At 39.0% G+C, this 12673-nt stretch overlaps 1 protein-coding gene across 4 annotated transcripts in view; it reads left to right on the top strand.

Annotated features, from left to right (window-relative positions):
* The window catches only part of rnf32 (ring finger protein 32), a 55711-nt gene extending 44995 nt beyond the window's left edge, over window positions 1-10716 (top strand). For 3 of the 4 annotated variants that reach the window (XM_069914769.1, XM_069914770.1, XM_069914771.1), the window contains exons 8-9: window positions 8606-8770; window positions 10303-10716. In XM_069914769.1, coding sequence (XP_069770870.1) covers window positions 8606-8770; window positions 10303-10554 — 417 coding nt within the window. In that variant the 3' untranslated portion in view covers window positions 10555-10716. The remainder of the gene's footprint in view (window positions 1-8605; window positions 8771-10302) is intronic. The other variant, XM_069914772.1, reaches the window with a different exon arrangement.
* The last annotated feature ends 1957 nt before the right edge of the window (window positions 10717-12673 follow it).

The following is a 12673-nucleotide window of genomic DNA, read 5'->3' as shown; positions in this document are numbered from 1 at the left end:
ATGAAGAACAGGTTAAAATGATGTTACTGATTAAAGCCTCAGACTATGACTGGAACACAAGTTCCAAGCCAGCGTCTCTTTTCCTCTTTTAATGAAATTGTGGGAAATCGGCACACGGGCAAGTCCAGGTTCAAATCATCAAGGACCAGTTCTGTTTTTGTGTTATATTGTTGGTACAATTCCTCCAACTGGTGTAAGATGGATTTAAAAACACATAACTTGCCCTCTGGAGACACAAGTACAGCTTCGGTTACTTTCAGCCCTGTCACCAAAGCAACCAGCGTTGACAGCACAGTAAAATAATTGCAGCTTTTAAAAATGAAAGCTTAGAGGATACAATAAGAACAGAAGAAATAGGAGCAGGTGTAGCCATCTTACCCTTCGAGCCGGCTGCGTCATTCAATAAGATCATGGCTGATCTGACCGTGGACGCAGCTCCCCTTACCCACTTGCTCCCCAGAACCCTTAATTCCCCTTTTCTTCTGAAATCTATCTATCTGTGTTTGAAATACATTTAATGACTGCCTCTAATGCTTCACTGGGCAGAGAATTCCATAGATTCACTACTCTCTCGGGAAAGCATTTCTTCTTATCTGTCTTAAATTTACTCCCTGAATCTTGAGACTATGTTTCTATTTCTAGTAGCACCTACCAGTGGAAACAATCTCCCTGCAATAAAATAATTATCTTCAGAAAGAATCATTTGTATCCCAATAGCCAATAAAATATTATTGAAGTATATTTACTTGAGTGTAGACAATATATTAATTTAAACTATTGATGAACTTTGAGGATTTGATTTAAACATGCTCAAGGGATTTGTCAATAACCATGTGTGGTTTGCTAGATTTAATTTGAACTCTGAAGTAGTTTGGAAATAGATTTTAATTGTTCTGTGACAGTGATAAGGTTTCTTTTGGAGCAAGCGATCATATTTTATTCTTCGAAAATTAATTGAGGAAAAGCTAATTTGCTCATACTTTGAAGCCTGAAACGTTGGTTATGTATCTTTATCTTTGCTGTATAAAGTACCCTTGCTATATACACTGTTCGACCTGCTGAGTTTCTCCAACGTTGTGATTTTACTTTAACTAATTATGTTATTATCTTTTATGTAATTATAAAAGGTGGAGCTGATTCAGGTGTTATTCTTTAAGCATTGCAATAAGTTATTCAGAGCATTTGTTTAGAGTCTTGAAATTCACAAAGTTGAAAAGGATAACAGTACTGTAAGCAAACAATTCTAAAATCTGGCCAGCCAACAAAATTAGAGGTTTATACTTCAAACCAATTAGTCAACTAATATTGGAATTTCTACTTTGAAAATATCCCATCCTCACGTTCAAACACAAGTTAAAGCAAATAGCTTTGGACAACTTTACGATTTCTGTTGGTGATACAGTAGTTTCCAGTAATCCATTTCAGTTTCTTAATAATTTAGATCAAAGTAGCTAAAAGGTCACTGAAACTTTGTTATACCAATACCATATACAAGAATGTTTACACGAGAGAGACGTGTTCCTTGGAATGTCGGGTGCTTCATGGTACAGTTCTTTGATCTTTATCTCTAAAATCTTCGTACAAATGTCATGTAATTGAAGTATGGCCATTTATTGCAGCAATTAAATCCATTCAAATGCATCATATTTATCAGCAGCTTTGCTGGTTGTATTAGATGTTTTTAAAAGGTGGTAAGTTGAGTCTTTTGTGAAACAATTTGCTCAGCTTCATTTATTTCCCACAAAAGGAAGGCAGCCTTGTTTCATGATTTGAACAATTTTGACTTAAATCTCACCAAACAGTATAATGGTTTAGAGGTTTGCTTAGTCGGGGAGCTTCCTTTATCACACAGAGATGGCAAACAATGTGTTGCTAACTTGAAGAGTGTGACTGATATCAAACCAGTCAAGTCTTATCTTCATTGATTCGTTGTAAATTCTTTGTTTTTTTTAGTGTAGTTTTGAGGCTTACCAGAGGTCAACACATTAGTAACCAATTTATTGGCATTTAAATGAAAGTTTTCTAAAGTGGGCAAGGCCCATCAAATTGCATTATGTGGATATTTTGTGATCAATTTGTATTGACACAATTCCAATATTGTAATACTGATAAATTATTTTTCTCTCTGTGAGATTTTTAACTAAGATTATCAGCTATAAATCAATGCAGTAAACAAATACTATGAATGTTTTTGTATGCAAAATAAAGTTGAACATCTTGCAGTGATAGCTTGATTGGCTAAGAACAGGCTCTCTGATCCACAATGTCTGCCCCAAACATGATGGGAAATTAAGAACATAAGAAATAGGAGCAGGACTCGGCCTTCTAGCCCATCAAGCCCCCTCTACCATTCAATGAGATCATGGCTGATCTGATGATGGGCTCATCTCCATCTTCTCCTTTTCCCCATATCCCTTAATTCCCCTACTATATAAAAATCTATCCAACCTTGTCTTAAATATATTTACTGAGGTAGCCCACACAGCTTAAATGGATAGCAAATCCCAGATTCACCAGCCTCTGGGAAAAGCAGTTCCTTCTCATCTCTGTCCTAAATCTACTACCTGAATCTTGAGGCTATGTCCCTAATTCTGATCTCCCACAACAATGGACACAATTAACCTCATCGATGCCTTTTATAATTTTATACAAGATCCTCTCTCATTCTTCTAAGTTCCAGTGAGTACATTCCCAGATGACTCAATCTCTCCTCATGGGTTAAGCCCCCTCATCTCTGGACCCCCAAGAACTTAAATTTGCTCACCCTCTCCACCTATGATCTCCCATGATCTGGTTTATCTCTTCCTGAATAAAACAATCAGCTCCTTGGCTTTGGTAACATCGAGTGTTGGTGCATTATTCGGCCAAATTTTCAGTCTCCCTCCAGTATGCTGATTCATCACCTCTTTTTATACAACTGACTACCATGTTATCGTCCCAGCTTAGGTGTAAAATGAGTAGTGTTGGGGGCTAAGAGCGCAGCTCTGTGGTACTGATAGAGATAGAGGGAATGCAATGAAAGTTCACAGATGGGACAAGGAACTGATAAGATGCACCCAAGGTTCTGAAGAAGTAGCAAATGAAATAGTGATGAACTGGATTGCAGAGGATCAAGTGAGCTCCCTGCTTGAAACCTATTCCGAGGTTGCATGACCTGCCCATCAAGGGTGGACTCTGGTCACCCATTTGTACACACTCACTGTTGGCTCATTTAAATGATTCAGCGTCATCATTTGGGTCAGACGCCGAGCTCAGTACTGTTTAAACATCGATGCATACTATATTTCTCTCTCTCTGCCTCTTGATCCAAGTCCCAAAATCGCTGCACACCAGGTTGCTACTGTGGACGTCATTGGAGGAGTTGTGGGTAAGGTGTGCACTACACTGAGTTGCTTGCAGAGAGCCACACCCCCATTGGTACGGGGAATCAGGAGTGTGTTTGAAAGGCCCTCTCTATGAAGCGTGTGCAGATGTAGGGGAGTGGTAAGGTAAGCAGCCACTAATATCGGAGTCCCTTGTGCCTGCTTGCACTGTTATAGTTTTTGTCTCGTACTGTGCAGAAGATAGGTGGCCACTGGTATTGGAGTCCAACCTGGGTCCGATGAGAAGAGTAATCAAGTATCATTTGACCTCTTCCTCTGTTTCTCTCCCATGCGTTCAGTAAAGTTATCTTTGTTTGTGACCCTTGTGTCCAGATTTCAGTTTCTGTGAACTCACCGAACCTGATATTTCTTAAACACAACAACCATCAGTCTCCTCAACAACAAACTCAATCCAGTACTCTTACACTTTGTTTTTTGTTCTCCTCTCTAAATTACACTACAAATAAGTGGTAATTCTCCCTGACCCACAGGAAAAAGAATCTCAGGGTTGTATATGATGTCATGCATGTTCTCTGACAATAAATCTGAAATCTATTTCAATTGTCTCCTTCCTTGGATAGGAAGGTCTGCAATATTTTAGGTGCAATCTCAGGGATTTATAATAATGTTTTTTTTAAACTTTGTGTATTCTTCAATTAAAGATGATTACTATAAACATTTTCCTTCCTACTAGCTTGGTGTACTTGCACGTTAGCTTTTGGTAATTTCTGTTTGTCCCATGTTTATATTCCGGTTTGTTGTCGCATATAACAAGATTCAGATTGAGGTTGTTTTGCAGCAGATCAGTGAACGCAGTGAACAGAACAAAAGTGCAGAGTTAGTTAGAAAGCAGTTGGTATAGAGCAAAGGTCATCTAATTTTACTATATTGGGTTTATTTGAGAGTCAGATAAGAAGGAAATAAATTGTCCTCAAATCTGGTAGGATTGATCTCATACTTGTGTATCTTCTTCTGTCCTTCTGCATGCCAACTTTAATATTCCCAGCATTTAAAAATATTCTTTATTTCAATTTTTTATATTTCAAAGTAAATGACTTCATCTTTTTCCATATTATATTCCATTTACCTTGATCTTACTCATTCAGTTTGCTTGTCTGTATTCCTTTGAAGCCTCTTTGCATTTCCACAACACCCCACACTGTGACCAAACTTAGTTTCAGCAAATTTGCCTTTATTAAATTTGTCTCCACCATCCCAATTGTTGATAAAGACTGTGAACAGCACCACTCTCAGTTGAACCCCATGAAACAGAACCTCCCATTCCAAAAACATTACCTTTACTCAGATTTCTGTCTCAAATCAATACTACTATGTTGCTCTCCAGTCAGTATTATGCATGTCATCTTAAAAAACAATCTTCTGAATGTACCACAACCAGAGAAATGTGAGAATGATGCATTTGAGATGTGTAAATGGGTAGGACCAATACAGTGAATGGTGGGGAGCTGGGGAGAGTTGTGGAGCAGAGGGATCTCGGAGTACAGGTACATAGAAAGTGGTGTCACAAGTCGGTAAGATGGTCAGAAAAGGCTTTTGGCACATTGACCTTCAGAGTAGAGGATAGAAGTTGTGAGGTCGTGTGGAAGTTGTACAAGATGTTGACAAGGCTCCTTTTGGTGTATTATGCTCAGTTTTGGTCACCATTCTACAGGAAAGATTTTACGCTGATGGGGGAGTAGAGAGGATTTACAAGGATGCTTCCAGGACTCAGGGGCCTGAGGTTTAAGGAGAAGTTGAGCAAGTTAGGGCCTTGTTCCTTGAAACACAGGAGGATAAGGTTCACAAGGATGATTTCAGGAATGAAAAGGTTATATGAGGAGCATTTGACAGCTTCTTGGCCTGTGCTTGTTGGAATTTAGGAGAATGATGGAGATCTCATTGAAACATTTCGAATGTTGAAAGGCAGGGACAGAGTAGATGTAGAAAGTTATTTCCCATGGTAGGAAAATTTTTGACAAGAGGGCACAACTTCATGATTGAAAGGCATCCACTTAGAGTAGAGGTGCAGAGAGGATTTTCTTCAGCCAGAGGGCAGTGAACCTATGGAATTGGTTGCCACAGGCAGTTGTCGAGGCCAAGTTACTGGATGTATTTAAGGCAGAAATTGCTAGGATCTTGATTAGCCAGAGCATCAAAGGTTATGGGGAGAAGGCCAGCAGTGGGGCTGAGTGGGAAAATGGATCAGCTCATGGTTAAGTGGAGGGCGAACTCGATAGACTGAATAGCCTATTTCTGCTCCTATAGTATGATTCAATATTATTTTATTGTCATGTAATAAAACAGATATAATTTCAAACAAAATTACATTTAGTCTGCCATAAGGCAGTCAAAGATTAACCATCAGCAGAAATTCCTCAGCACTCCTTAGAGTCAGAGAAAGAAAAGCAAAAGAGTCCCTTCAGAGATACTGAGTATTTGTGGACTTGCCTCTGCAGCCACACAGACTTCAGTCCAAACCATTGGCAATCCGAGCTCCAGATCCAAATCTCCAACAAGATCAGCAAGCCTTCAGCACTCGAGGCCCCTTGGAAGTCCCTCTCACCTTCGCCACCCTCTAACATCCATTTTCGATACCTGGAAGCCCTTCAGTCAGTCTGCAGCCTGGTGTGAGTCCTTTGACCGCAAGTCACTAACAGCCCTGTCTTCAGCACAGAGCTCCTCACTGGCCTGCCACCAAGGTCACTGTCTCCTCTGCTCTCCATCTGCCCATTTGTTGGTCCCACCTGGACTGCGTCTATGCTCATCCCTTGCTGCTGCAGAGGGGCTAGCTTTCTGCTGTTCTCTTCCGTGGTTTCGTAAGCCAGACATGTGGAGATGGCCTTTGCGAGCATTAGTTCATTGTCACTCAGCAGTGCCTTTCTCATGCCTTCGTCGGAGATGTTGCAGACCATCCTGTCTTTAATCAACTCATCACAGAGCGCTTCAGTCACAGATCCTTGCCCTGATTTTTAGGTCGCTGACATACGATTGAATCGACTCACCAGGCCTCTGGTTTCTGGTATTAAATCTGTGCCTTTCCATCGTTAAGTTCTTTTGTGGATGGCATTTATCAAAATTTTCTTTTTAAACACATGGGGTCTTCTCTTGACTCAGACAAGTTGATAACGATACTTCCTCCACTCACCTCATTTGCATATATGAATGGCCTTTCCCTTTTGATGGTCTCGGAGCCTGCTAAATTTAGTAAAATGTACGCTTTGACTCGGGCAGACTTCTCACTATGTGCTGCCACGATGAAAATGTAGTATTCTTGTTTGAATACGTGCCAATTCTCGGACACATTGCCTTCAAACACAAGCAGATCAGGCCTTCTGAATCTGTCTGCCATTACGGTGCAGTCATAAGCATGTCACATGTTACTCACTTTTCACTTGAAGTCTTGAGGTTCAGACTTCTGACACCATGTTTGTTGATGCATCGAATAACCAGACAACACAAAGCAGCAACTTCTGACGAATGCTTTGCTGTTAAATTAAACGATACAATGTGTAACAGGAGTCCCTGGAAATGGCGCCCACCACCAGCCAAGCTCCGTCTCCTTTTTTCAACTAGCGCGCTTCGCGGGGACTCACAGATGCGCAACAACATCGTAGCGAGTACAGTGCCTGCAGGGGGTGCAGACTGTACAATACAGAAGCACCAGATTTGAACCCAGATTGCTGGCGCTGTAATAGTGTCATGCTAACTGTGTTGCCCTTAAAATGGCACCTTAAATGATTAAGTAAATTCAGTGATAGCAAGGCAGAGCTCAGCCTCTTCTCTTTGATCAGAGAGACTGAGAAAGCCTATGAATATATTTCTTCTGTTAATAATGTGAATAGGTGAATCACTCTTCAACATTGATCACACAACATTCCTTTTTTGAATTAGCTGCACCTCCAGCTAATCTTTTCCAGAAAATGTTGGCATCTGCTTCACCATGCATTTCATCTACACAATGTACAAGTCTAATCCAATCCAACGAAAGATCTACAAAGTGATGGAAGCAATCATGGAGTATATTACCAATATGTTCTTCTCAACATTATCCAATTAGCCAGGGCTACTCAACTCTTGACAGCTTTAGTCCAAACAAATCACAAATGAGCTAAATTCCCAAGGAGATTCCATGGGCTCCGGTAGGTGTATCAGTTAGCACAACGCCTTTACAGTGCCAGCAATCGGGACCAGACTGGGGTTCGAATCCTGTGCTGTTTGTATGTTCTTCCGATGTCTGCTTGGGTTTTCTTTGGGGGCTCCAGTTTCCTCCCATTGTTAAAAACATACTGGGGGTGTAGGTTAATGGGATATAAATTGTGTGGCATGGACTTGTGGGCCATAATGGCCCATTACAGTACTGTATGTCTAAAAGTTTTAAAAATGGAATGTCAAAGATGGAAACACCTTCAACTGCTAGTCAGAAATGGTGATGTTTGTTCATTATTACATAGTTTTCCCTTACATTTGCAACTGTTCATCAAACATAATTATCCATATCTGCATGTAGTACTAAGCCCCGGACATCAATGGGCTTAGAATTATCAAGGGCCATTTGTGTCTCGGTCAAAAGACTGGCAAATTTAGCATGACCAGCATCAGGTCCCCCACCAGCAACATCTGAGACACCATCAATGATCAGAAATCAATCTGAACCAGTTAATACAATACTATGACCACACAGATGGTCAAAGATGACCGCCATTGTGGAGTAACTTACTTCCTGGCATCCCAAGACATTTCTCCAGTCTACGAGGCACAAGTCAAGAATGAGATAAAATACCCTTTGCTTGCAGCTTCAGAAGCATTTAAGATGCTTATCCCAGCCAGAACATGGCAACACACTGGATTTGTATCACATCCACCAACCTAAAGATTCATTCCCTCTACCACCACTATCTGCAGTGTGCATCATTCTCAAACACACTACAACTGCTCCAACAGCACCTCTCAAACTTCACCAGCATCACAAGTTGGTCTCCGCCATGAGCCACCCTTCCTTTGGTCATCTCCACCCCCTGTTCTCTTCAACTTGTTTTATCCCTAACTTTTCCTAGTTTTGATCACCTGAAATGTTAACTCTGTCTCTCTCCACAGATGCTGTTTGGCCTCCTGTGCCTTTTAAACACGGCACTTAGATTTCCAACACTTACAAAAGTTCCATTTACTTATAGAATTGGGGTGGCAAGTTCAGTTTCCACCAGCAGTCTGCTCATCAGCGGAACCTTTATTTTTAATTTCCACAGTTGCGAGAGATTAACGACAGGTTAGTGAGATCGTGCATCATAAATATTGATGAACTTTTTTCTGAAATTGACCACTCAGTGGCCACAAGCAGAAACGTGCTGCGGCAATTTGAGAGGCAAAGCAACAACGTAACAGAAGAGAAATGGGAGCAAATACAGCTGAAGGTCAGTAATGAAAAGTGTTTTTGTTTGATTATGGAGGTTTTGGAACAGCTACTAACATTGAGAATTTCACTGCTGAACAGATATTCTTGCAAACATTCACCTCTGAATTTAGAAAGATGTTTTAGGGGTGATAATGTTTACACACAAATAGAAAGACATGATGTTAGGTTTCCATTTTCTGTAACATCCAAGGATTTCTTGGTCTCCAGAACATCTATTCAAACCGCCATGATAATGAAATAGAAACTGGATGAGATGTTGGAAAATGGAGAACTCCCCAAATACCAGCAATTTTTGATGAACTTTCCAACAGATTAAGGGCTTTCCATTTCATTTTATTTGCTCGCCATTCAGAAAGTAACTAATAAAATGTTCTAACGATGTTGAACTTGGAAAACCATTCAATGGAATGTTGTGCCTCCGCCACGCTAAGCCAACCAAGGTCTCATACAGGACAGATTGTTTTAACCTGTACTCTCCCACCACCCACATTTTTATTATTGGCTCAGAGAACCAGAAAAAGTAATAACTTACCAGTAAACTACTGCTGACCCCAAAGCTTGGAATATTCCTACTGCTATATGAGCACTGAAGCAATAGTCATGGATTTCCAGCCCCAGTTCTTGCTAATATTGGAGCTTCTCAGCTCGGCTAATGTGCTAAAACCGATAATGCTGGCACTCTTAGTCACACTTCCAGTTAGAACTCCAGGGAATTGCACCATTGAGGGGAGAAGGAAGAGGAGGAAAATTAGCATATATATTTCTTTGATTTCCTAAGGAAAAATCACGATGTTAAACACGAGCTGTTCAAAGATATTGAGTCACAGTGCTGACATTAGGAAGTTGTTAAAACATTGTACTATCACAAATACTTGCATAAATTAAGTAGCGTGCCAGCACGATTTCTGTTGCACAAAGTTATTCATGTGAGAACTAGGTAAAAGGCAAAATTATTTGGAATGACAATGTCCATGTAAATTAAAAATAAATCTTTAATTGGTCTTTGATCAACTCAAATGTATCTAGATTATGCTTGCTTTATTATTACTGCAGGGTAACAAATTGAACACTGATAATCCCATTGGACTACAACTTGACCGTCTGAAAATCTTAACTTGTGAATTATATTTTTTTTTCATAGAATTTAGAATGTTTCTCCTGGCCACAGCCAATTTCATAAATAATTTGGAGAAGTTGAGTAGGTCAAAGGAAGAGACATTTAGGTGGTTACAAATAAACAAGCAGTGTTCCACTATTTAGCAACACATGAGGACATTGTTCTGTGCTCAGTATCACTAGGACGTTAGAAAAGGCATGAACAAATGTGGAAATCTTAATTAAATACAGGAGACCTTGAATCACCGAAGAATTAACCTTTTTTTTAAAAGAGGGACTGATGATACATTGAACAAGTAGCAGAAAAAAGTTTATTTTTAACAACATGAACTTCATTCGACATTTAATAGAGTTTTTATAATGGGAAATTCAAATTCCTTGTTCTCCTGCCGTTTTTTTTTAATCTTCCCTCAGGCAATCCAGAGGGAGGTATTTGATTGTCCAATATGCATCACTCCGCTGGGTCACTCAAGCAATGCAACGTACCAAGCTGAAGGACCTGACAGAGGAGAGAAAAGTGATTCACTGGTGCGGCAAACAGTGCTGCTGTCTTGCTCGCACACTTTCCACCACACTTGCTTGAAGGCCTTTGAGGAGTTCTCAGAGGGAGAAGAACACATTTGCCCATTATGCCGGTCAACCTATGAAAAAAAGATTTTTGAGTGATACCGTAAATTTCTATTCTGTCCAGGAAAAAAACTAACCCATTTGCTTTCCATTAGAAAACAAAAATTGTAATTTACTTCAGTGAGGGTGAAAAAAAATCAAAACGTGTAATGTCTATCTCTGTTCATTTGAGTTTTCAATAAAGATAACATGTCAAATCAATTTTAAGATTATTCCAGTTCCACTTGGATCTCACTTGCAAAATTTAATTTTATATAACTGAAATGCCAAGATTTTAAGTTTTGAGCTTAGAGAAAATGTTCTTTTACCATAATGAACTCCAATTATATTACCTATCTTCAACTACCTTTTTCAATTATGATCTATGGTCAACTTGAAACTTGTGCTCGATTTCCTACTGCTTCACATATTAAATCTGTTTATTCTACTCTCCATTGCAGCATAAACATTCCACCCACACTCTGCTGGATTCTTTAAAACACTCTCTTGCAGATTAAATTTTCCATTATTCAAGATTCATAATGATCCACATATCTCGTTCCACAAATACTAAGAAAGTTCCCCAGGCAGCCTCTCTCCTGGTCATTATTACACATTTCTTCAAAAATAATTTCCAAATTCCATTAAGAGCTCAACTCGAATTATGCCCCTCTTTCATTATACAATTATGGCAAAACTTTTACTTTAATTACTCTACCAATTGCATCATTTTGTATCGACAAGCCTGAAAGCTATTCTGTAATCACCAGTCCTTTATCAAGAACTTAGCTGTCTTTTTCAGCTTATGGTGAAGATATAACAAATGACCAGACTTAGAAATGAGGCATTTATTTAATGGGCCACTCTCCAGTCCTGAACAAATACCACATCAATTCCATTCCTGCCTCAATACAATGTTACAATTCTTGCAAATACCCAAGTGATGTCTTGGAAAATACTGCTGACTATGGCATTACAAAAGGTTATATTGAAAATGCTCTCAAGTTCTGCTGTTGTTGAACATTTAAGGAAAGCTTTATTAGAATCGAGGAAAGAAAAAAAATTGTCACGACACAAAATAACAACGGTTGTTTCCGCCATTTTGAATATATTCGTCAAGTTTTTGCAGCCTTTAGTTTGTAAAATACTTATCTAAATAGAACAGTACAGCTCATGAATAGAACCTTCAGCCCACGATGTCTGGACCAAATATGACGTTGAATTAAACTGGAGTCATTTTGCCTGTACACAATTCAGATCTCTGCATTCCTTGCACATCCACGTGTCTATCTCATACAAGGAAGCAACACCTAAAATATTCTGAGCAGATACTTAGGCAAAATATGGCAGAAAAATATTTTGGAATTAGAGCTGAAGCCAAACAATCGAAACATAGTTATTGTTTGATCTTGATACTTTCGACCTGAGGAAGGAAACAAAACAGGGCATTATCACCGTAAAGGCATGAAAGATTGCATATGGAGACAGAGATTTAAGTGAAATTAATTTAAAAATTTCCAAAGGCTCAATTGGTTTATCTATCTAACATAATTACTCATCAGGTACATGGTAATGAATGGGCAAAAATGAAATGGGCGGAAGTGTTTAAGAGGCCAGTGGAATGAATGCAAATAAAGTCGTCTTAACCCCTGTAATATAATGAGCAGCAAAATCAATGATCACATCTTTATCAAACTGTTTCACCATAACTTTTATGTTAAAACAGAAACTGTCACACAAGGCTGTTAAAATACCTTTCTCTTCCCAAATGTTTTATCAGGTATGAAATTAGTACAACTCATGAGGAATAGTTAAATAAACATGACCAAAACACTAAGATTGATGGAACAATTAAACAAAAATATTGGAACCACTCAACATCCATAAATTCAGTGCTAATGTTTCATGATAAATCAAAATTTGGAAACATTTCAAGAAAACGGCCATTTGACCCATTGAGTTTTCTCCACAATACAAATCATAGCTGATATTTTTTTCCTCTCAACTCCATTCTCCTGCCTAACTCGATTCCTCTCTCCAACATGCTAACTGACTTGCTGAGATAGTAAAGATGACCATTCTTCGTTCAAAATTATAGATTTTTAAATATTTGAAATAATAGAAATATTGAGAGCTACATTAGGTTTATAAGATAAAATGGAGACAGGTGACCAGGATT

This window comes from Narcine bancroftii, chromosome 1 (assembly GCF_036971445.1).
Source record: "Narcine bancroftii isolate sNarBan1 chromosome 1, sNarBan1.hap1, whole genome shotgun sequence".
NCBI classification, from domain to species: Eukaryota; Metazoa; Chordata; class Chondrichthyes; order Torpediniformes; family Narcinidae; genus Narcine; species Narcine bancroftii.
The sequence above is the reverse complement of the archived record's forward strand: the minus strand, read 5'-3'. Positions and strand labels throughout refer to the sequence as shown.